This window comes from Salmo trutta, chromosome 6 (genome assembly GCF_901001165.1).
Source record: "Salmo trutta chromosome 6, fSalTru1.1, whole genome shotgun sequence".
Classification (NCBI taxonomy): Eukaryota; Metazoa; Chordata; class Actinopteri; order Salmoniformes; family Salmonidae; genus Salmo; species Salmo trutta.
The window spans coordinates 14968790-14995156 of NC_042962.1; the positions used below are offsets into that span (position 1 = coordinate 14968790).

The following is a 26367-nucleotide window of genomic DNA, read 5'->3' on the forward strand; positions in this document are numbered from 1 at the left end:
AACTATAGCTACTGAAACGGATTATGTCATTTTGCTATGTTTTTGGGGAAGAACATTGTTTGGATCCATTAGCTAGCTAGCGAGACAACTTTACCAGCATCATAGCATACGTATCGATGAATCATTGTGACATGAAATACAAGTGATAGTGTACTCAATGTGTAATGACTACGTAAAAAATGTATGAATGCGTTCAATTATTATGTAACGTTCAGGCATATTCAGGTCCTGATTGGTCAAAAAGCTTATTTGACACATCAAATAGTGTTATTTGACATGTATCTTTTTTGACACGCAAAGACCCAAACGGCGTTCCATAGAAATCCTGGTTGAGAATGAAACGACTGAACAAATGAACAATGAAACAGCACAGCAAGTAAGTGAAAGAAATAGGTTTTGATTATGTTTTACTGGTAATGGGAACATAAGTCAATGCCAACAAAATAACTTTTTGGTCAGTGTGGTGTGTAGTTAACCTTGATTTAACTAGGCAACTCTTATTTACAATGACGGCCTAACCCGGCCAAACCCGGCCGACGCTGGGCCAATTGTGCGCCGCCCTATGCGACTCGAAATCACAGCCAGATGTGATACAACCTGGATTCGAACCAGGGACTGTAGTGACGCCTCTTGCACTGAGATGCAGTGCCTTAGACCGCTGCGTCCATGTGTGTGTGTTAACTATTTAACTGTACTAGAATGCTTAAAAGGTCGCTAAAATTTTATCGGTATCACTATCGATTTTTTGGGGCCAGGAAAATATCGGATATCAGTCTCGGACAAAAATGTCATATCGGTGCATCACTAACACACACACTTTTTGTACAGATGAGTGGCACAGTTTGATGATGCGTACAGGATGGTAAACAGTGATGCCACGGCTGGAAGGCTGACTACTTCACCTGCACAAAAGACTCCTGCTGACTCAAGCTGTTTGATCAATACTACTAATTCAATAAGCACCCCCTGCTCTGGCAGAGAGATGTACACACACTGCAGAGCATCGCGTTAGAAAGAGAGGAAAGACTAAGAGTACAATAACAATAACAACCTAGCCTCATTCAGCAGCCACTGCTGTGCTATAGCTTCCTCATGGTGAGCGACTAAGAGTACAATAACAACCTAGCCTCATTCAGCAGCCACCACCGTGCTCATAGCTTCCTCACGGTGAGCGACTAAGAGTACAATAACAACCTAGCCTCATTCAGCAGCCACCACCGTGCTCATAGCTTCCTCATGGTGAGCGTACATGATAAGAAGTCACTAGGGGAGTGGGACTGAGAGGTGAGGGGAGTTTTTAGTGGGACATGTTTTACCTCCTCTGTGAGGAGCTGCTCTGCAGAAAGGTATTGTGTCAGATCAGAGGGAAGAGAGGGGGAAGAGGGCAGGACAGGAGGAGAGGGGGAAGAGGGCAGGACAGGAGGAGAAGGGGAAGACGGCAGGAGGAGATGAGGAAAACGGCAGGAGGAGAAGGGGAAGACGGCAGGAGGAGAAGGGGAAGACGGCAGGAGGAGAAGGGGAAGACGGCAGGAGGAGAAGGGGAAGACGGCAGGAGGAGAAGGGGAAGACGGCAGGAGGAGAAGGGGAAGACGGCAGGAGGAGATGAGGAAAACGGCAGGAGGAGATGAGGAAAACGGCAGGAGGAGATGAGGAAAACGGCAGGAGGAGATGAGGAAAACGGCAGGAGGAGAAGGGGAAGACGGCAGGAGGAGAAGGGGAGGACGGCAGGAGGAGATGAGGAAAACGGCAGGAGGAGATGAGGAAAACGGCAGGAGGAGATGAGGAAAACGGCAGGAGGAGATGAGGAAAACGGCAGGAGGAGATGAGGAAAACGGCAGGAGGAGAGGGGGAAGATAAGAGGGAGAAGGAAGGAAATTGTTCAACGGTCAGACACCATAGACAGATCAGGACACAGAAAGACGGCAGACTGTTTTCTCATGCTCTATGTGTCACACACACACACACACACACACACACACACACGCACACGCAGCAGGGGGTCACGGGTCAATTTCATTCTCAGGTTCGGTCACCTGAGCTGTGTGGGTGAGCATCCCGTCTCCTGCAGTCAGTGGCATTTCCACATCAAAGGCATTCCACCCATCTGAATCTAGCATGGATCCAATACCGATTGAAACGCCTTAGACACGGCACCCGTGTGTGTGTGTGTGTCTCGGGGGAAGTGTGTGAGAGTTAAAATGTTCCTTTCTTTGTAGACACGACATCTCAGCCACAATGTAGCACATCAGCCTTGGGCTGCTGAGACACAGTCAGCCACACACTTTGTTATCAAGGGAAGATATTACATTTCAAATGCCACCGCTTTTCAAGATGAGAGTCCCTTCAGTGATCCTGGACTGCCTGTGTGCATCTCTTTCTACGTGGCCTACTTTCTTAAGGAAATCAGAAAGGCAGTGGTGAGGTTATCAACATGCAGACCAGTCTCTCTCAGTTGCTCCTTAACCCCTATTCCAGGGTCAGATATTATCTCACACCATGAAGATTAACATTAGGACCAGGGTTGATTAATCAGATCCAAGGTCTGTGTGTAGGTGGCAACCTCCAATTCAATCTCTCCCCTGAGCATTGGTAAACAGGGGGCAGCTGTTGCTGCCATAGCGAGCCAGAGGAAAATCTGCCCATATGGGATTTCCACTATGCTGGGTGGAAGGAAAGGTTGCACTGCAGTAATTACATTTGGAGAGGAGAGGAGTGGAGAGGAAGAAGGAAACACTGGCTGCCAGAGGTTGTCTGGACGACCTGGTGTGTGTGTGGGCCCATTGGACCGCGGACTCCAGCCTGCCTACTCACCCAGACCTGCTGAAGCCTCTGTCTAATCATGGGAATCACTACACTGACTGAAGCTTGATTTCTGCTCCACCAGGGCATAATTATTAATTACACAGTTATTGAGGTCTTTCTTTTACAAGAATCCATGTGAAATATTTATGCAGTGTAAACACAGATTAGTGATTCTGCAATATTTCCCCCAAATTCAATGCATTGCAATTTCCTCTAGTGGTGTCGATTTATTGTACTGGACTACATATGATATACACGTATACAGTTGAAGTCGGAAGTTTACATACACTTAGCTTGGAGTCATTAAAACTCGTTTTTCAACCACTCCACAAATTTCTTGTTAACAAACTATAGTTTTGGCAAGTCGGTTAGGACATCTACTTTGTGCATGACACAAGTAATTTTTCCAACAATTGTTTACAGACAGATTATTTCACTTATAATTCACTGTATCACAATTCCAGTGGGTCAGAAGTTTACATACACTAAGTTGACTGTGCCTTTAAAAAGCTTGGAAAATTCCAGAAAATGATGTCATGGCTTTAGAAGCTTCTGATAGGCTAATTGACATAATTTGAGTCAATTGGAGGTGTACCTGTGGATGTATTTCAAGGCCTACCTTCAAACTCAGTGCCTCTTTGCTTGACATCATGGGAAAAATCAAAAGAAATCAGCCAAGACCTCCGAAAAAAATTGTAGACCTCCACAAGTCTGGTTCATCTTTGGGAGCAATTTCCAAACGCCTGAAGGTACCACGGTCATCTGTACAAACAATAGTACGCAAGTATAAACACCATGGGACCACGCAGCCGTCATACCGCTCAGGAAGGAGACGCGTTCTGTCTCCTAGAGATGAACGTACTTTGGTGCGAAAAGTGCAAATCAATCCCAGAACAACAGCAAAGGACCTTGTGAAGATACTGGAGGAAACAGGTACAAAAGTATCTATATCCACAGTAAAATATCGACATAACTTGAAAGGCCGCTCAGCAAGGAAGAAGCCACTGCTCCAAAACCGCCATAAAAAAAGTCAGACTATGGTTTGCAACTGCACATGGGGACAAAGATCATACTTTTTTGAGAAATGTTCTCTGGTCTGATGAAACGAAAATAGAACTGTTTGGCCACAATGACCATCGTTATGTTTGGAGGAAAAAGGAGGAGGCTTGCAAGCCAAAGAATACCATCCCAACCGTGAAGCACGGGAGTGGCAGCATCATGTTGTGGGGGTGCTTTGCTGCAGGAGCGACTGGTGCATAGATGGTATCATGAGAAAGGACAACGATGTGGATATATTGATGCAACATCTCAAGACATCAGTCAGGAAGTTAAAGCTAGGTTGCAAATGGGTCTTCCAAATGGACAATGACCCCAAGCATACTCCAAAGTTGTGGCAAAATGGCTTAAGGACAACAAAGTCAAGGTATTGGAGTGGCCATCACAAAGCCCTGACCTCAATCCTATAGAACATTTGTGGGCAGAACTGAAAAAGTGTGTGCGAGCAAGGAGGCCTACAAACCTGACTCAGTTACACCTGCAACTTCTGACCCACTGGGAACATGGATGAAAGAAATAAAAGCTCAAATAAATCATTCTCTCTACTATTATTCTGACATTTCACATTCTTAAAATAAAGTGGTGATCCTAACTGACCTAAGACAAGGAATTAGAGGAATTAAATGTTAGGAATTATGAAAAATGTAGTTAATTAAATATATTTGGCTAAGGTGTATGTACATTTCCGACTTCAAATGTACACTACACATATGATATTCAAGTATATATACACTAAAATATAATATACAAGTATGTATGTATATATATATATATATGCTACAAGAGCTACTCTTTCTCTCAGTCAACATGTTTGATGTTGTTTCTAGCATCAAACTGTTTCTAGCTGATCTACTACTGTGTGTGTGTGTGTGTGTGTGTGTGTATGTGTATATCAAATGTGTAGTGTGTGTGTGTGTGTGTGTATATATCAAATGTGTAGTGTGTGTGTGTGTGTGTGTGTATGAATGTATGTATGAATGTATGTATGTATGTATGTGTATATATGTATGTGTATATATGTATGTGTATATATATGTATGTGTATATATATGTATGTGTATATATATGTATGTGTATATATATGTATGTGTTGTATATATGTATGTGTATATATATATGTATGTGTATATATATATATGTATGTGTATATATATATATGTATGTGTATATATATGTATGTGTATATATGTATGTGTATATATATATATATATATATATATATATATATATATATATATATATATATATATATATATATATATATATATATATATATATATATGCGCACACACACACACACACACACACACACACACACACACACACACACAGTAGTAGATCAGCTAGAAACAGTTTGATGCTAGAAACAACATCAAACATGTTGACTGAGAGAAAGAGTAGCTCTTGTAGCATAGCCCTGACATCATGCAGCTGCAATGCTATTAAGTATTCCACCATTCAATAACACCAGCCACGATAATATCCTATCCCCCCATTCTGAGGCATGGACTGTGGAGATGAATAGCTAGGCAATGGTGTGTGTGGGGCCTTCCCTCCTCCCTGTACACAGCACCACAGCACCACAGCAACACAGCACCACAGCACCACAGCACCACAGCACCACAGCAACACAGCAACACAGCACCACAGCACCACAGCAACACACTCCCATGAAGACTCATTCTGCCAAAGTGCCCTCTCTCATCAACCCTGCACTCCTTCAACCTGCTGACTATGGGGCCCAGGCTGGCATGGCATCCCTCTCTCTCGCTCTCTCTCTCTCTCAATCCCTGTTTTCTCTATCTCCCTCTCTGTCTCCATCAATCAGTTCCTCCCTCCCTGATGCTCCTCTCTGTCCATCTCTTTAGTCAGAGTGATGTATGGCAACTCGCTAGCTTTGTATTAGCCCGCCTCAGATGCACACAGATGGCAGGATCTGCTAAATATGAGCGTCGTAACTCTTCCTACACCCTATGAGGACGAGGAAGAGGAGGAGAATATTACCTCCGTTCCTCTCAGCTGTTTGTTAGCTGGTAAAATAAAATGTATTCATCACCTGTCCTTAGATTGAATGAGCCGTTAGCATGGATCACTCATGTATTATGGATGTTTGAGTTATCAGTGTAACAAAATATATCGGCTTGTGCGATAGAGAAAAACCCCACATAGAGATACAGTAGAGTATTAGCTTATTTTGCTCCTAACTTGGTTCTTTCTACAGAAAAAAGTGTTAGTTCATGTAATTTTCAGGTCCAGTTTGGGCTGTATGAGAGTGAATTTCTCCCTGCTGACGATGTGTGTAGTAGTGAACCTGCTGGTTAAGAGCTGCGCTGAGCTAAGCTGCCTGATGCACACAGCCTGGTGGAGCTGAGACAGGAGTGCACCATGGGGTCTGCTCTCAAACTACTAGTCTGTCTGTCTGTGGCACAAGTCAAGGAATATCTATTATCTGCCTATATACAGTTAACCAATAGAAAAAGAGAGCTCCTCTCCTCAGTCTCCCCTCTTTTCTCCTCTCTCCTCCCCTGCTCTTCTCCTCAGTCTCCCCTCCCCTCTCCTCCCCTGCTCTTCTCCTCAGTCTCCCCTCCCCCATCCCCTTCTCTCCTCCCCCCTCCTCATTCTCCTCTAGCCCAGGACCCAGCGTATGCTCCTCACTGATGGAGAGCCAGCGAGCAAACCAAATTAAACTCACCACATTCACACTAAACAATAATACCCTGCAGCAGGCCAGGCTTGGCCAGACTCCATTACCCAACACACACACACACACACACACACACACACACACACACACACACACATGTCCGTGTGTTCCAAGTTTTGAACAATTTACTCTATCCTTATTTTAAATTGCAACAAAAAAATAATGGCGCACACACACACACACACTGATCTGTCCATTTCCTGAGAAACAGCCTGAGGAGAGCAAATCTATTGCTGTGAATATTTCCAGATAAGAGATGGCTGAAGGCTGCTGTCTCCTCACTCATTTGCTCTCTTTCATCCACAGTGATGCTCTGGCAGCTCTAGCACCAGCTCCCTGGTGTCTCAGCTTCACACAGCTAGGCTTTCTAAATATGTCTGGCTAGGCGTAAACCACATGGTTATTCAATTTCTGTTCCTAATGTTGGGAATATGATAAAAAAAGATTCTAGTTTATAATTGAATACATAGCCTTAGCCTATGAACCATCATGCACTATTTGATGGTGCTAACTAAGTAGAAATCACAATAATAGATTGCTGAAAGCTAATAGGAATAACTTGATCACTTAGGCTAAATACTAGTTACTCTAAACCCCATAGCTTTTATCCACTTAATTACTCCTTCATGACATAATGAAGCTAACAGAAAGTATCCCAATGAGGATCTGGTATAACCAGTTCTAGGCCTATGTAGCATTTGTGCACTATGGAGCAACTCTCTACCCCTGTGTGTGTGTGTGTGTGTGTGTGTGTGTGTGTGTGTGTGTGTGTGTGTGTGTGTGTGTGTGTGTGTGTGTGTGTGAGTGAGTGAGTGAGTGAGTGAGTGAGTGAGTGAGTGAGTGAGTGAGTGAGTGAGTGAGTGAGTGAGTGAGTGAGTGAGTGAGTGAGTCTGCAGTGTTTACTGGTCATTAGGGAGTCACATTGAAAAGCTTAACAAATAGGATCCAATATTGGGAGAGCCTGTGTTCAGTGAGCCTAATGAGCAGAGGTGTACTGTTCCCAGTGGATGTTACCCCTAATAACGACGTGGCCGATGCAGTGCCCATATTTATGTCAACACTGTACAGTGTTTAAACGTAGGTCCATAGACCTATACTTCCTGTCAATGTACAATAGGTTAGATGTCTTTTCAGTGGTGTTCTTTGCTATCTAAGACTTGTGGCCTTGGTAAAGTGCCTTATGTCATAATGAGTCATGTCCAATTATTTCTTGAATGCAACCTGAGACAATCAGCCCACTTTATATTTGGTTTAAACTTGAATCTTTACAGTCTGGCAAAAACATCCCACTTTGATGAAGATTTATCCCCACATTGGCAGACGGTACCGTTAAAACAGCTCTGTCCTGAAAGCCTGCTTCACCACATTCGATACACACAGATCTTTGTAAGCTCTTAGACTCAGTGCATGAATTATGCATCGCACTACCCCACAATTGTTTAGAACAACCTTTTGAGTAAAAATAATGGAAACACACTGTTATTTTGCTATTTCGGAAATACCAAGTCATTGGACGAATGATGATTTTGTTAGAAGGCGTCAGAGCCACATGGAAAGCCGAAATTGATAAATGGAAGGAGTTTGCCACAGTCTAAGCATAATGTTATCTTCAAAATAAAAAGCTTCAGATATCATCCGTGAGATTTCTTTGACTGATTGAGGACCACATACACTGTACCCACCACGTGTGGTTGGGTTCGGCAAAACTAATGACTACAGTAAGTGGGACAATAATGGGTCATAACAGGAACAGCTGTTTATAAAAACACCTCAAAATGCCTCTTAAGGAGTTCTGATCTGTTATCTGAACCTATAAACTATCAAAATAAAGAAAGTCTCACACTCCATATATAAACTCCCAGCAATTAAATGGGTATTTACCAACGTTTTGGCATCACTGTGCCTTCCTCAAGGTTATCAGAACCCGCATTGTTCCTGAAAAGTACACAATATATTCTGATCATACTTGCCCAGCAAATGTTTTTCACCAAGAGGAAGAAACATAGTTATCTCCACTGCCATCCACAATCAGGAGGAGAACAGTTTGCCATAGCAGTTGCTCCATGACTTTGTTCATGTCAACCTTACTTTTGGGGAAGGTTAATAAACAGCATATTAGAATTTAATTTCACGCCTCTTTTCTGCATCAAATGAAATGAATGAGGTCTACTATGGGTCAGTCCACAATGCTTAATTTAAAACGACATTTGTAGTTACTGTGCTAGTTAGAGTAGATACAGTCTTCATTCAGTAACATTAAAACGGCATTCTAGGCTTTTACCTGTACAGTACAGAATATCCAGCCAGTGTACATGAGGGAAACAATGGGAGCTCTGTCTCTAGACACATACATGGCATACTCTCAAAGGGCAAACAGCGTAGTACCAAACAGTACTGTCCTCCAAGCTGACCAAGCTATAATAATTGAACTAGCAAACAACAAACGTTTTGATTGTAGTGCCTGACACATCAGGTGACTGGCAGTGACTTATCCTAGATATGACCAATTACATGAAATCTAGACCCCGTGGTATAATATATACTGTGGACCGACTGCTACATTCCCATAGCAGTCCCGTGTGTGTGTGTGTGTGTGTGTGTGTGTGTGTGTGTGTGTGAACTGAATGTATTCACATGCTGCTGTGAGAGCAGAGGACTGTGGAATAAGAGAAATGTGTTTCGACCCTACTGGACTCTGTGACCTTTGGAAAAGCCCTGACCTCGTTGCAGCTGGCCACTCCCTCCCTCTATCCTGATAACTTGTGACACACATTGGTTACCTTTTAAAAAATGTATTTAACCTTTATTTAACTAGGCAAGTCAGTTAAGAACAAATTCTTATTTACAATGACGGCCTACCCTGGCCAAACCTGGACTTGCAATCACGGCCGGTTGTGATACAGCCTGGAATCGAACCAGGGTCTGTAGTGACGCCTCTAGCACTGAGATGCAGTGCCTTAGACCGCTGCGCCACTCGGGAGCCCACTTGAAAGTCATCCCGGTGTTAGTAAACTATTTAATCATCATGAATGAAATGAATCATAAACCTCATTCTCGGAATAGGTGGGCAGCGCCAGGCGGCCCACTACTCTGTGATCCAAGATGAATGCACTCCTGCTTCCATCACTGTTCTGCCTCTATGTGACAATGTGAGAACCCAAGCTGTTACAGGATGTTTTCCTGAACAAGAGCAAAAGTCAAGTCCACAGTGAAAGTGAGAACATACTCAATCTGACAACTTCGTTTTTCAATAGAACAAATGTCATGTATTGGATAGTGTTACAAGGAAGATCACATACCTACAAGAAGAGGGCTGAATATCAACAACACTAGAGATGATACAACATCCCTGGTCAAAGTGACAAAAATAACTCCAGTATTATTAGATTGATGACGTGTCTACATTCTTAGAAAAAAAGGTGCCATCTAGAACCTGAAATGGTTCTTCGGCTGTCCCTCATAGTAGAACCCTTTGAAGAACCCTTTTTGGTTCCAGGTAGAACCCTTTTGGGACCCTTTTAGGGGTAGTGGGTAGGGGCTTGTGGGTAGGGGACTAGGAGTAGTGGGTAGGGGACTAGGGGTAGTGGGTAGGGGACTAGGGGTAGTGGGTAGGGGACTAGGGGTAGTGGGTAGGGGACTAGGGGTAGTCGGTAGGGGACTAGGGGTAGTCAGTAGGGGACTAGGGGTAGTGGTTAGGGGTAGTGGGTAGGGGACTAGGGGTAGTGGGTAGGGGACGAGGGGTAGTGGGTAGGGGACGAGGGGTAGTTGGTAGGAATGTGGGGTAGCTGGTAGTGAATAGGGGACTAGGGGTTGTCTTGGAAGGATTACAAGGTGTCCCAAAGAGGAGGACAGTGAGGACTAAATGAATCCCAATCAGAGGGACTGTCAGTGAGTAGTGGCATTCTCTCAGAGATGTCTCTGTGCCTCAAGGTAAGAGGGAAGATTGCGTAAGTCTCTGAGTATACTGGGTGACCCAGTTGTTTAGACAGGCAGTGGTTACGGAGTTTCTCAGTGTCTTTGGATGAGTGGCATTCACACTCTCCATCCACACCTCCAATAAGTACAATATCCAAGCTTTTGAATAAAATCACAGCTGGTTATCATGAAAAATACTAATTCAGGCACAAGAGAAAAGAAAATCACCTTTAGAATCGTGCCTAATAAGGATGGCATCCTGTAGTTTCTGCCACGACATAGTACGGGTGTTTTTTCTTATTGATAATAGGAATGAGGAAGCATTATGTTAAACTCACTGCTCTTAAAACACCCACACTGTGATGCTCTGACTAATCTGGGCTATTCTGTTTATGAATGCAGAGGGAGCTTCATTCCTACTACAGACTCTCTGCCTATCTAGGATAATCTCACAACACAAACCCAGGAAGTACATAGCCTAATGCTAACATAAACCCAGTAGCCTATGTAGCACAATGGGGAAAAACTACAGAAATGTGTAATCAAATATTTTTACATCAAAAGAGTAAGTTTTACTGAACATGCTAACACTCAATTGTGTTACTAACAGTGTAATAAAATCATAGCATTGCGTATGGGCTCGGCCCACCCCTCCTGTGCAGTGACTGAGTGACTCATTGCAAGCTAACAGAAAAGGTCTGCGGGCAGCTGAGCGAAAATGGAGGAAAACTACTCTAAACTTCTGTAGGACCTATTATTCTTCCACTCCTCTCTACTTTCTCTTCCTCTGTATTCTTTGAAAAGAAGGTTGATGACATCCACTCCTCATTCACTCAGCCTATTGAGTCCACTGAGCACGCTGCCTCTGACCAACACTCTCGCTACCTCTCTCAGACTGATCTTCTTGACCCTAACCAGTCAGGCTTCCAGACGGGTCACTCAACCGAGACTGCTCTCCTGTGTGTGACGGAGGCTCTCAGTACTGCCAAAGATGACTCCCTCTCCCCTGTTCTCATTCTCCTAGATCTGCCATCGACACCGTGAACCATCAGATCCTCCTCTCCACCCTCTCAGGGCTGGGCATCTCGTCTCAGGCCCCTCCTACCAGGTGACATGGAGAGGATCTGTATCTGCACCACATGCTCTCACTACTGGTGTCCCCCAGGGCTCGGTTCTAGACCCTCTGCTCTCGATTCACTCGGCTACATCATATCCTCACATGGTCTCTCCTATCATTGCTATGCGGATGACACTCAACTACTTTTCTCCTTCCCACCACCTAGGTGGCGACACACATCTCCGCGTGCCTGGCAGATATCTCAGCTTGGATGTCGGCCCACCACTTCAAGCTCCATCTCAACAAGACGGAGCTGCTCTTCCTCCCGGGGAAGGCCTGTCCGCTCCAAGGCCTCTCGATCACGGTTGACAACTCCACGGTGTCCCCCTTCCGGAGTGCAAAGAAACTTGCCGTGACCCTGGACAAGACCCTCTCATTCTCTGCAAACATCAAAGCAGTGACTTGCACCTGCAGGTTCATGCTCTACAACATCTGTAGAGTACGACGCTACCTCACACAGGAGTTGGTGAAGGTCCTAATCTAGGCACTTGTCATCTCTCGTCTGGACTACTGCAACTCTCTGTTGGCTGGGTTTTCCTCTTGTGCCATCAAACTCCTGCAACCTATCCAGAATGATGCAGCCCGCCTGGTTTTCAACCTTCGCAAGTTCTCAGATGTCACCCTGCTCTTCCACACACGCCACTGACTTCCAGTCAGAGCTCGCATCCACTACAAGACCATGGTGCTTACCTACAGAACAGCAAGAGGAACTGCACCTCCCTACCTTCAGGCTCTGCTCAAACCCAACACCCCAACCCGAGTACACCCCTGGTCTCTTTGCCCTCCCACTCCTAAAGGAGGGCAGCTCCCACTCATCCCAGTCAAAGCTCTTCGCTGTCCTGCACCCCAGTGGTAGAACCAGCTTCCCCCTGCAGCTAGGACAGCAACCTGCCCATCTTCTGAAACCCTACCTCTTCAAACAGTATTTGAAATAATCCCACAGCACACCCCCATCTACTTACTATGACTGTGATATGTGGTTGTCCGACCTAGCAACCTTAAGATGAATGCACTAACTGTAAGTCAAACAAAAAATTGAATCAAATGTTATTTGCAGCAAGTGCCGAATACAACAGGTGTAGACCTTACAGTGAAATGCTTACTTACAAGCCCTTAATAAGAGCATCTGCAGAATGACTAAAATGTCAATGTAATGTAGTAATGTGCATTTGCTATCCCCCTAAACAGTGGAGAGTACAGTAAAAAGGTACAGTAAAAGGAAGATAAACTAGACTCACTGGCTGCTCAACAACAAAGGTGGTCTGTAGGGTCCTTGTTTCACCAGCAGTGTCAGGTTACTGGAGTAGCAGAACAGAGAGTAACTTGTTCCAAGCCATTTTCCAAATTTACCAAAAACACATAAATGGACCAGAAATGACTATGCAGGGAAAAACAAAACCTGTCCTGACATTTTTCATGACAGATTAAAATGATTCATGTGAAGTTCAGATGGGCCCTTCCTCTTTCTAAATTCAACAAGGCCACTGGAAATAGGCTATAGTGTGAAGACGCGTTTCAGCTAAATGCAGCTAAATGCACCTGGTGCGAATGATACATCTGCCACTTTCCTGATGCGCATGTGTTTTTGGGGACAACCCAAGACATAAACGCCGGTCCGGGTCTCCAAAGACATCACAGTAGCCAACATTCACTGCCAAGCTAGGCTACTTGTTTTTCTTTCAACACCACTCCCTCTATGGTTTTGACTAGAAGGGATACAGTTTATGTCAGAAATGACAATAATTGAGTTCGTAGCAGGTTAGGAGAATTTACGTAGCAGGTTAGGATAATTGGGTTAAGATTAGGAAAAGGGTCAGGGTTTGGTAAAATTAAAAAAAATGTCAACTTTAAACGTCAATTTGACATAAACTGTATCCCATTCAGCCATGACCCCCCTCTCCGGACACGCAGGGCAGTCTGGATTTCTAGAGCAGAGTAGACAGACTGCTTCGTATAACCCACACAGACGATCCCATCAGGAAAAAAGTTAAAGTAATGTGGCAAAATGATTTGCACATATCAGTCTAACAATTTAAAATCGCTTCTTCTTCTTTCCTGAATAATTGTATAGGCTACGAATTGATGTAGCCTGCAGCCTATGACTTGCAGACAAATGCAGCAGCAATTCCATAATGTTTTATAATTGGAAATAACAACAGTGACCGTTTGCTTTCAGTTAATAGCTAATTATTTATACAGCACGGTATTGTCAGTTGCATGCGTAATAAACTAGTGTAGCAGTTTGCAACTGTCAAAGGAGGCACCCACCCCTGTTATTTGCACCATTTCCGTATCCACACAGAGTAACTAAGCGATGATTATCCGAGAGCCTATAATGCCACCTCGATAGTTGTATATTCAACAACTATCTACCGTCCTTTACGAGAATAAAACCTAAAATACTGAGCTTAAATCCATATCAACTGTAGCTGCAATGTTGCGGATAGATTCTACAACGACTTTGTTGCGACAATGCAGCCCAAGGAGTCGTATACTTTCGCGAACCTTGGGGCTGGCGACAACGTAGCAGCCGAAAACATAGTAGGCAGTATTAACCAGAGATGCATGACGTTGGTAAATCAATTACAAACTAAGACTGTGATAATGTCAGAAATAAAAACTTACCTAGTGCCACCTCGCAGGCTTTTCGCAATTGCGAATGGTGAGCCTTTTTAACCTCTTTATCGGCCAGGATTTTCTCCAAAGCTCTGGTTAAAAACATGTTTTTCGTCTTTTTGCCCTCATACATGGCGTACCGGAATTGGGGCGAGGAGTAGTACCTGTCCCAAGGGCAGCAGCCGTTCCAGACCGATGTGTTCTATTCGAGAGGACAGCGGCAGTGGCCCTAACATACAGACATAAATAAAGACAGAAGGTGGGGTAAATCCCTCAGATTGCCATTAGCAACCTGCCTAGCTGCGCCATGTTGGAAGGAAGCGACGTCACGCACGTTAAAAAACGGCCGCAGTGAGGCAGCAGGGTGTGTATGTGCGCGCGTGTACTATAGAAATAATCTACCTGATCATGATGATATTACATTAATTAAAAAAATATTGTGGGAGCAAAGCAATCCCCCTCCTGCCTTTTCAAACTAATGCACCTGTAAAATAATGAGATGATGCATAAAACTGGTCACTTTAATAATGTTTACATAGTCAATGCCAGTCCGACATTGCTCGTCGTAATATTTATATATTTCTTAATTCCTTTATTTTACTTTTAGATGTGTGTGTATTGTTGTGAATTGTTAGATACTACGGCACTGTTGGAGCTAGGAACACAAGCATTTCGCTACATCTGCCAAATACAGTACCAGTCAAAAGTTTGGACACACCTACTCATTCAAGGGTTTTTCTTTATTTTTACTATTTTCTACATTGTAGAATAATAGTGAAGTCATCAAAACTATAAAATAGCACACATGGAATCATTTAGTAACCAAAAGAGTGTTAAACAAATCAAAATATATTTTATATTTGAGATTCTTCAAAGTAGCCACCCTTTGCCTTGATGACAGCTTTGCACACTCTTGGCATTCTCTCAACTAGCTTCACCTGGAATGCTTTTCCAACAGTCTTGAAGGAGCTCCCACATATAATGAGCACTTGTTGGGGTCACTCTGGGGTCCAACTCATCCCAAACCATCTCAATTGGGTTGAGGTCGGGTGATTGTGGAGGCCAGGTCGTTTGATGCAGCACTCCATCACTCTTCTTCTTGGTCAAAGAACCACATCAGAAGGCTTTAAATTATCAGAGTCAGGGTCAACAAAATGTTGAATCTAACAAACTCTCCTGTGTTTCTAACTAATTACACTGAGTATAACTAGCGTAATGGATGTGATATTAAATAACTCATTATACTGTGTATAACTAGTGTAATGGATGTGATATTAAATAACTCATTATACTGTGTATAACTAGCGTAATGGATGTGATATTGAACAAAATACTACACCCGTTTGTTCCTTTGTCTGGTACCTGCAATCAATCTGTTTTTCACCAAAGGTAGGGTGATACTGCACTCTTGAAAGTGAGCCATGATGTTGATTACTTGTAGAAAAACGAAAGGTAACCCAAACTGCAGCGTCAGCGAAGGAAGAGGATCTATGAAAGAGAGTACTTGATCAACACTTGAGGCTAAAGCCACTAAAGTGCCAGTATTGAAAGATCCTCGTACTATACCATTCTGTGTCTTAGCTCAAACAACATGAAATGTACAGCATATGGTGGTAGCAAAGAATTTTTCTCAATACAGGAACATCCCCTGCCAATTTTGAAGATGAATGTCTATCTCTGTGTCTTGGTTGCTTATCCAGAACAATTATTAGTACTTTACACCCAAGCGGGAGGGAGAATCCTGATACATTCTTACCAGTCTCTCACACACTGTCTCACACGGCAGGTAGCCTAGTGGTTAAAGCGTTGGACTAGTAACCGGAAGGTTGCAAGACTGAATCCCTGAGCTGACAAGGTAAACATTTGTCGTTCTGCCCCTGAACAAGGCAGTTAACCCACTGTTCTTAGGTCGTCATTGAAAATAAGAATTTGTTCTTAACTGACCTGCCTAGTTAAATAAAGGTAAAATAAGCACACGCAGTCTCTTACACCCACACAGGATTGATTGATGTCTAGCTACAGTAAGAGACAGACAGCACAAAGATCTTTCTTCATTAGTTATTTAGTGTTGTGATCAAGGGAGTTTTAGGGTGGCAGGGGGAGAAGAAATTAGAAAAAACCTAACTCTGACCCATCTGGTACCAAGTCATCATTGTCATCCACATCAAATTGTAACAGTAGTTGATCCACATTGATCCTTGTCAATTGGGAGAGTGGGCAGCAGTCATGATAACTGTTTGCATAAATACGCGATGATTGGACTAAACAGGGTGATATACAGTATGAGTGTGTTGTCTCAGGGCCCAGAAACACGGCACGCTGTGTCTTGTTAGAATGAATTATTAATAACAGAGATAGGAAATAGCAGACTGCTTCACTGCGTTTGTTACACTACCTACCACACATGATATTACACTCCTTCCACTGGGCAAAAACTGGTTGAATTAAAAACTTCTTAGGGCTAGGCCCCTTTTTTCTCAATTTCCGCCTGAATGACGTGCCCAAAGTAAACTGCCTGTTACTCAGGCCCTGAAGCCAGGATATGCATATTATTGTTACCGTTGGAAAGAAAGCACTTTGAAGTTTGTATAAATGTTAAAATAATGTAGGAGAATATAACACAATAGATATGTTAGGAAAGAATCCAAAGAAAAACCAACCAGAATTTTTTAATTATTTTTTAGAAAAAGGTCATATTGAAAATGAGCTCTCTAGATGCAATTCCTATGGCTTCCACAGGGTGTCAGCAGTTTATGTTCAAGGTTTCAGGCTTGTAACTTTAAAAATGAATAAGAAATATCAGTTTAGGTACAGTGACACAGTCTTGGAAATTCGTGTTTACGCGCCATGAAGACAGGACACACCTGCTAAAATCGGTTTCCTATTGAACATACTTCTTTCCGTAAGAAATATAATAGTTTGATTACATTTTAGGGTATCTAAAGAGTAAATAGACATTTATTTTGACTGGTTGAAACAAAGTTTAGTGGTAGATTTTCGGATTCCTTTCTCTGCATGTTGAACGAGTGGATTACTCAAATCGATGGCGCCAACTAAACAGACCTTTTGGGAAATAAAGAAAGATTTTATCTAACAAAACGACACTACATGTTATAGCTGGGACCCTTTGGATGACAAATCAGAGGAAGATTTTCAAAAAGTAAGTCAATATTTAATCGTTATTTGTAAATGTATGAAACCTGTGCCGGTGGAAAAATATTTTGATCTGGGGCGCCGTCCTCAAACAATCGCATGGCAGGTTTTCGCTGTAATAGCTACTGTAAATCGGACAACGCAGTTAAATTAACAAGAATTTATTAAGGTTTCAGCCAATATAAGACACTTATATGTACCTAAATGTTTAATATCCATCATTTTTACGATTATTTATTTGAATTGCGTGCCCTCCAGTTTCACCAGAAGTTGTCCCGCTAGTTTCCACATAATTTCAACCCCAAAAATCGATGTGATGCATTGAATCCACGTGGAAAACTTATTGGATTTGCAAAAAGTCATCAACATATGGGCATTTTGTCTTTTTTCACCCAACTTTTAACATAAATCCAATAAATTACATGGTGACATTTTTTGTTGATTTCACGTTGCATTCACGTTAGTTGACAACTCAACCAAATGTAAATCAAAACTAGACGTTGAACTGACGTCTGTGTGCAGTGGGCTGTTACTGTAAAATGATGCTATTGTAATGTTTGTAATGATAGTAATGTCAAAGAAAACATCCATGTGACAACCTCATAAAAAAGAAATAAGATGTATTACATTTCAGTAAATGTCCGTTACACTTTCTATCAAAAGTAAACATTTCCCCTTGATAAAATTTTTTTTTACTTATCCTTTACAAAATTATAAAAAGGGTTTAAAGTCCATTTCAAATCACTTTGTTAAAGGGATAGTTCAACCAAAAGACAAAATTACATATTGGTTTACTTACCCTGTAAGCAGTCTATGGACAAGATATGACAGCAATCCATGCTTTGGTTTTGTTTACCTGGATACTGTTTCAAATGATAACTTTTCTGCATTTGCAGAAGAAATCCAATGCAAGCCAATGGTACCTTTATAAGCATTTTACATTAATGTCCAAATTATCTATAAGTAACTTCATTGAGTTACACAATACATTTTTAGATACATAAAGTGCAAAAATTATAATACCGGTACTGTTGACTTGCATTGAATTTGCATTGGAACAGTGGCCAGCTAAACAAACTAAAGCATGGATTGCTGTCATACGTTGTTAACTTCTTAAAGTATAGGGGGCAGTATTTTCACGGCCGGATGAAAAACGTACCCAAATTAAACTGGTTACTACTCTGGCCCAGAAACTAGAATATGCATATTATTAGTAGATTTGGATAGAAAACACTCTGAAGTTTCTAAAACTGTTTGAATGGTGTCTGTGAGTATAACAGAACTCATATGGCAGGCAAAAACCTGAGAAAAATTCAACCAGGAAGTGGGAGATCTGAGAATTGTAGTTCTTCTTTCTAATCCCTATCGAAACCACAGTGTCTGTGGGGTCACGTTGCACTTCCTAAGGCTTCCATTAGCTGTCAAAAGCCTTCAGAAACTTGTTTCATCCGTCTCCTGTAACCGGGCAGAGAAAAGGAGCTCAGTCAATCAGTGGACTGCCTGGCGACAAAGGGATTGAGGATGCGCGATCCCGCCGTTACTTCTTTTTCTTCTTGAATGAATATGCTATTGTCCGGTTGGAATATTATCGCATTTTTACGTTAAACATACCATAAAGATTGATTTTAAACAACATTTGACATGCTTATAAGAACAGTAATGAAACATTTTGACTTTTAGTCTCTGGTACCGCCCTCGCGCATTATACATTTGGATAGTGCTCTGTACGCACAAACAAAACGGAGGTATTTGGACATAAATATGGATTATTCCGAACAAAAACAACATTTCTTGTGGAAGTAGCAGTCCTGGGAGTGCATTCTGATGGAGATCAGCAAAGGTAAGAGAATATTTATAATACTAATTTTGAGTTTAGGTGACCCCAGAACTTGGCGGGTGTCTGTATAGCTTGCTTTGATGGCGAGCTATGTACTCAGAATATTGAAAAATGTGCTTTCGCCGAAAAGCTATTTTAAAATCGGACACAGCGGTTGCATAAAGGAGTACTGTATCTATAATTCTTAAAATAACTGTTATGTATTTTGTCAACGTTTATTATGAGTATTTTTGTAAATTGATGTGGTCATTCACCAGAGGTTTTGGTGGGAATACATTTTCTGAACATCACGCGCCAATGTAAAATGCTGTTTTTGGATATAAATATGAACTTTATCGAACAAAACATACATGTATTGTGTAACATGATGTCCTAGGAGTGTCATCTGATGAAGATCGTCAGAGGTTAGTGCTTCATTTAGCTGTGTTTTGGGTTTTTGTGACATATGTCCTCGCTTGGGAAATGGCTGTGTGGTTATTTTTGTCTATGTACTCTCCTAACATAATCTAATGTTTTGCTTTCGCTGTAAAGCCTTTTTGAAATTGGACAATGTGGTTACATTAAGGAGAAGTGTATCTTTAAAATGGTGTAAAATAGTCGTATATTTGAGAAATTGAAATTATGATATTTTTGCTTTTTGTATTTCGCGCCATGCTATTTCACTGGCTGTTGAATAGTGTGGGACCCTCACGTCCCACCTTGCCCAGAGAAGTTAATAGACTGCTTACAGGGCAAGGAAACCAACATGTAATTGTGTAATTTGTGTGAACTATCCCTTTATTGATACTTTAGGCATCCTTGTTGTTTGTACCATATAAACAAATTTTTATGACCTTGTTCTACAACAATTAATGTAAAATGTATTTAGAAGACATCTAGAGCAGTTAGCTCAGTGGTTTAGTGGGTGAATACACAGGTATACATACGACTTATGCCCACATATTTTCAGTGAGCATTGCGTATACTCACTTCTTAATCGCCATGATGCGTATCAAAGTAGTGTAGTGGAGGTATGTGCCATATCAATTAATAAGGCTGATGGAACAGATCAGAATGTTTAGCTTAGAATGTTAAAAAACTATTATTTCACATTTTAGGCTCAGCAATGTGCACATGGCGGTAGGCCTAAGCGGGAAAACACTGTTCTAAAATGTGCACTGCACATGCAAGCGGTTTCAAGGACAGAGATGTAAATATCCTTTAGATATTTTGAAAGAGGGGAAATCTAAAGATGCAACAATTATCATGGGTTGCTAATATGACTTGGATAATGCCTTTGGCTGCTTGACAATTTAAGAAATTTTTAAGAAAACCAATATAAGTCTTTATAAAATAATTGCCTCCACATTTCTATGGTGGGATTTTGGCTATAAGCTACTTTGAAACATGCCTCATAATATGAGATAAAACATCCTGGTTTCAGACAATGAAGGAGCAGGAAAAATATAGCAATGCTAATGATAGGCCTAATCGTCTTCTGGTAGATGGAAAGGCTTTCCCAAAACCTTCTAAATTAAGTGTTAACTAGCTACCAAGTAGCCTATGACTACTTGGCAGAATTATATCATGATTATTTGCATCAATCTAGTGGCCATTTGTTTTGCAAACTCAATCTCATGTCCTACAGAAACACTGCTAATCAAACAACAGTGCTAGGTGCCTGCAAATTATAGGGTAACTTCACAAAAAAATCTAAATTTCTTAGATTGTTCCCTGACCTCAAAAGTGGTCTCTGGATGTGGTTTAAACATTGTTATGGAGTTACAACATTCTATTTTGTTGTTTGTCTATAAAAACTGACATTGGCCAGCCTCATGTATCCATTTCAATAGTAGGCATACTATTAGCCTACTTGCACAGTACAGCTTGGGTTCTCCTGACTGTGAAAGACCAATATGAACAGTACAGCTTGGGTTGGCCTGACTGTGATAGACTAATATGAACAGTACAGCTTGGGTTGGCCTGACTGTGAAAGACCAATATGAACAGTACAGTTTGGGTTGGCCTGACTGTGAAAGACCAATATGGGATTTATCATTTTAGGTCATTCAGAGTGTATGTCACTGTTTCTCATAGAATTCACCCGGCGGGCCGTTTGGGACATCTTTGGCAAAAGATAGAATATACCCACTTCTCCAGGCACGACTACACCACTGAGTTAGCTGATGGTGCTCCAGATAGTGAAGCTTTAATGGGTCAGAATGGCAAGTTCAAGAAAAAGACTCTGGGAAATGCAATATCAGTCTCTTGAAAATGGCATTCAAGTGCTTGCGTTCACCGTACACTGTAAACAGTCGAGTTGTTGATAGTACAAGGTGAAGATTTTATGTAATATGACATCTAAATAATTTTACATTTGAAACCAATTTGAGGGCATTTTCAAGTACCACTATAGCCTCTAACATACAGACATAAAATGGAGTGGTGACCACTCTTGGGTAAACATCAAGGCTTGCATGATACATGTTGCATTTTCCTTTTTGGCACAATAACCCACCACCCGTAGTTATTCCCTAGCAGATGCAGAGATACTGTAAATGTCTATAATCTCAGAGATATGGATATCTCTCCCTGTCCAGCTGATACGTCCCTGTCTCACACTTCTTCAGTAGGCCTGATGAGATGGTCTTCACTGCTCTCATGGTCTCAGTACAGGTGGGGTTAATCAGAGCTTCAGGTAACAGGAAGCCAAAGTAGCCTGTGTCCCGCAGTTCAAAGGCAAAGGCATAAGGGATCCCGTTCCTATAGGCCCAGTCCATGGAGCTGCCTGAGCTGACATCTGTTGGAGTCAGAACAAATAAAACAGTTTGGATTCATTGGGAGGGTTTTCCACAGGCAAACGTGTGCGGCAGGAATTCTTATCTTTTAACTTAAATATTATGAGCTAGATGTTTTCTGAGTGTTTTGCAGTGTGTTTCTGAAGTAAGTTAACGTTGGGAAGGAGAGAGTGTGCATAACTCACACAGCGTGGTGGAGGCAGGTCCATATCTGTACCTCACTCCATAGGCAGAGTACAGGGCAGTCACTGCATTGTGTGCAGCTGACTCCTGAAGGAGGGAATACATTACATTACAATCATTTATTCAATTCCAATGTGAGTTGCAACAACATTGATTCATTGATTGACTGTGGTCACAGATCTGTCTCTCACCACACAGTTGAAGTTAGGGATGGTGGCGTATTTATAGGAGTAGGGGTAGAGCAACATTTGGGCGTAGGCGTGGATGGAGACGTAGGCCTTGACACGCTTCTTGTGCTTCCGCAGGAACTTGGCCACTGCCTTGACCTCTGGCTCGGACTCAGGGAAGGGTCCGCAGTACGTGTCATCACAGGGGTGGGAGGATGCACCCTCCTCTGGCAGGGAGAAACAACGTCAGGGCAGGTACTGTTACTTACTATGATCATACAGTATTAAGTGCTGTATATACATACAGAGAGGTTATACTAGTTTATAGTGGAACTATACCCAATACTTTATGACAGGGTTTTACTATGGTGTTAGTGTATGTTTCTGTGACCTTTTTTGAATACATTTTATGCTTCTACACCTGCATTGCTTGCTGTTTGGGGTTTTAGGCTGGGTTTCTGTACAGCACTTTGATATATCAGCTGATGTAAGAAGGGCTAAATAAATACATTTGATTTGATTTGATGCACAGAAAATTGCTCTGAGTAAATCTGCTAGATTATAAAATTGTTCATGGTAAACGGGAGGTATAAAACACACCGGGGACATATTTTTTGTTCACACAGCCTGTTGACATTTTGTTCTCAATTCAATATGTTTTAGACATTTCTCTTGGGGGAATTTTGACCCCCAAAAAACGGTCTTCTTTCACCTCTCCCTCTTTCATGTTATGTTTATATTCATAGCTACTTTGTGTCATTGAAGCCTGTTTTCAATGTGGATGGATACCTCTTCAGATGGACTACGCTGGCTACATATCTCTCTCTCTCAGATTATTTTTTGCATATTCATGTATTCTAAGCAGAACTAAACCCTCCAACTACAGTACGCATGCCCATTAATTATGTAAATGAGTACTCCATGTTTAATGTTAAAATCTGCTACTCTTTTGGAACGCAGTATTGTCAAGATAACTACTTTTTACCGTGTGTAAAATTGCTTGTTTCATTTGAAAGCTTTTTATAAAAATACAAAAAATGCATGAAATGTATGCATTCACTACTGTAAGTCGCTCTGGATAAGAGCGTCTGCTAAATGACAAATGTAAAATGTAAATGTAAACTCCAAAAATAAACGTTAGAAGCACAACTTGGCATAACCTGCAGACAGACAAGAAAGAGCATGATCTAAGAGACTTGCCCATGAGCAAAAAGCAGCACCTTAAAACTCTGGGCCGAATTAATATTTCCATATGCAAATCCAACAGGGAATGAGCCATGTCTATGTATAATACAAACAGTGTAAATGAACAATTTCCTAAATTAATTAACTGATTAAAATTAGATGGTAAATTACCCCTGGTATCATCCAACCTTGAAAAAGAGGTGATTGGTCTGCACAAAACACATAGCGGCTTCAGTAAGCATTAACATGTGCCTATTGCCTATTCTCATAATTAGGGCCTCGTTCCAGGCTTTAGCAAGGAGCCAGAGTTCTTTTCTGGTCAGCTTTCAAAACTCAGAGCCTTATTCAAAATACAGATGGCTCTGAGGGTTAAATCAACAATACATACTGTAGTTTGGATTATTTGTCATTCCCCTCCCATTCTATGCTACAGTATAATGATACATCTCAACACCAAGCTGAGGCCTATCATTATCATGTAGTTTTCATAGGTCTTGGCCCCCATAATGAATACTCTGTGTAGACCAAGGCCGTGTTTTACACAGCGTGTGTTTTAACAACTTGTTCCCACAGGTCCCCAGCCAGTACGCATCTACATACGCCTGGCAATTAGTTATACACAGAGCATAGAAGGGTTTGTTACCCAGGAAAATGTCAAAGTGGCACAAGGTAAAGGACAAGGCAGTGGATCTTGTACTGTATTCTAGCCTGCCTTTACAGTAGCTGGATAATCTAATGTGGCAGGTTTGACTTAAGGGCCTAGAGTTTTCCTGTTTCTGTCTCGTGGTCAGGAAAAACTCAGGCCTATAGCCATATCTGCTGCTGTCACACCCTGATCTGTTTCACCTGTCCTTGTGATTGTCTCCACCACCTCCAGGTGTCGCTTATTTTCCCCAGTGTATTTATCCCTGTGTTTCCTGTCTCTCTGTGCCAGTTCGTCTTGTATGTCTTTCAAGTCAAACAGTGTGTTTTCCCGTACTCAAATCAAATGTATTTATATAGCCCTTCTTACATCAGCTGATATCTCAAAGTGCTGTACAGAAACCCAGCCTAAAACCCCAAACAGCAAGCAATGCAGGTGCAGACTCGACGTCATCGGCTTTCTAGCCATCGCCACTCCATTCTTCTATTATCCATTGGTTTTGTCTTGTTCCATTCACACCTGGTTTGCATTCCCAATCACACTAATTGTATTTATTCCTCTGTTCCCCCTCATGTCTTTGTGTGAAATTGTTTGTGTTACGTGTTTATTGTTGACGCGCCAGACTGGTTTGTTTTTCCGTGTTATTTCACGAAGATGTTTATTGTTAAACATTATTCTTGTGACTGTTTTGCGCGTTTTGCACTTTTGCCTCAACAAAGTGTGCGTCTGTTCACAAATCTCTGCTCTCCTGCACCTGACTTCGCTACCAGTACGCACACACCTGATAGCTGCATTATAGTCTCACGTGTGAGAATCCCTTAAACACCAACCACTCACTGGGTACAGATGTCACTTCAACTTCAATTTTTCATTTGCATTTGGTTGAGAAAAAAAATACTAAATTCCCTCACGTTGGGGACTTTCTGATTACTTTTAGAAATTCCAAACTGTTTTCCACGTTGTTTCAATGTTATCAGATTATCATTTTTGTTGCTGAAATGACGTGGAAACAACGTTGATGCAACCAGTTTTTTTTCCAGTGGGCAGTGTCTCATACAGACCTTGGAGATGATCAGTATCACATGCTCTGTCTATCCCCCCCTCTCTTCCTCCCTCTCTTCCCCCCTCTCTTCCTCCCTCTCTTTCCCCCTCCCTTCCCCCCTCCCTTCCTCCCTCCCTTCCCCCCTCTCTTCCCCCCTCTCTTCCTCCCTCTCTTCCCCCCTCTCTTCATCCCTCTCTTCATCCCTCTCTTCCCCCTCTCTTCCCCCCTCTCTTCCTCCCTCTCTTCCCCCCTCTCTTTCCCCCTCTCTTCCTCCCTCTCTTCCCCCCTCTCTTCATCCCTCTCTTCCTCCCTCTCTTCCTCCCTCTCTTCCCCCCTCTCTTCCCCCCTCTCTTTCCCCCTCTCTTCCTCCCTCTCTTCCCCCCTCTCTTCATCCCTCTCTTCATCCCTCTCTTCCTCCCTCTCTTCCCCCCTCTCTTCCTCCCTCTCTTCCCCCCTCTCTTCCCCCCTCTCTTCCTCCCTCTCTTCCCCCCTCTCTTCCCCCTCTCTTCATCCCTCTCTTCCCCCCTCTCTTCCCCCTCTCTTCATCCCTCTCTTCCTCCCTCTCTTCCCCCTCTCTTCCTCCCTCTCTTCCTCCCTCTCTTCCCCCTCTCTTCCCCCTCTCTTCCTCCCTCTCTTCCCCTCTCTTCCTCCTCTCTTCCTCCCTCTCTTCCTCCCTCTCTTCCCCCTCTCTTCCCCCTCTCTTCATCCCTCTCTTCCTCCCTCTCTTCCTCCCTCTCTTCCCCCCTCTCTTCCCCCCTCTCTTCCTCCCTCTCTTCCCCCCTCTCTTCCTCCCTCTCTTCCCCCTCTCTTCCTCCCTCTCTTCCCCCTCTCTTCCTCACTCTCTTCCTCCCTCTCTTCCTCCCTCTCTTCCTCCCTCTCTTCCTCCCTCTCCTCCTCCCTCTCTTCCCCCCTCTCTTCCCCCTCTCTTCATCCCTCTCTTCCTCCCTCTCTTCCCCCCTCTCTTCCTCCCTCTCTTCCCCCCTCTCTTCCTCCCTCTCTTCCCCCTCTCTTCCTCCCTCTCTTCCTCCCTCTCTTCCCCCTCTCTTCCCCCTCTCTTCCCCCTCTCTTCCCCCCTCTCTTCCCCCCTCTCTTCCTCCCTCTCTTCCTCCCTCTCTTCCCCCCTCTCTTCCCCCCTCTCTTCCCCCCTCTCTTCCTCCCTCTCTTCCCCCA

The 26367-nt window shown here is 42.7% G+C and overlaps 2 protein-coding genes across 4 annotated transcripts in view; both read right to left on the minus strand.

Moving 5' to 3' along the window:
* LOC115195515 (brefeldin A-inhibited guanine nucleotide-exchange protein 1) overlaps nucleotides 1–14552 on the minus strand; it is an 81226-nt gene extending 66674 nt beyond the window's left edge. For all 3 annotated transcript variants that reach the window (XM_029755420.1, XM_029755419.1, XM_029755418.1), the window contains exon 1: nucleotides 14220–14552. In XM_029755420.1, coding sequence (XP_029611280.1) covers nucleotides 14220–14343 — 124 coding nt within the window. In that variant the 5' untranslated portion in view covers nucleotides 14344–14552. The remainder of the gene's footprint in view (nucleotides 1–14219) is intronic.
* A 6809-nt stretch (nucleotides 14553–21361) lies between these two features.
* Nucleotides 21362–26367, minus strand: part of LOC115195516 (carboxypeptidase A6-like) — a 45838-nt gene continuing 40832 nt past the window's right edge. Inside the window, exons 9-11 of the mRNA XM_029755421.1 lie at nucleotides 22352–22554; nucleotides 22163–22247; nucleotides 21362–21979 (exon numbers count right to left, since the gene is read on the minus strand). Coding sequence (XP_029611281.1) covers nucleotides 21750–21979; nucleotides 22163–22247; nucleotides 22352–22554 — 518 coding nt within the window. The 3' untranslated portion in view covers nucleotides 21362–21749. The remainder of the gene's footprint in view (nucleotides 21980–22162; nucleotides 22248–22351; nucleotides 22555–26367) is intronic.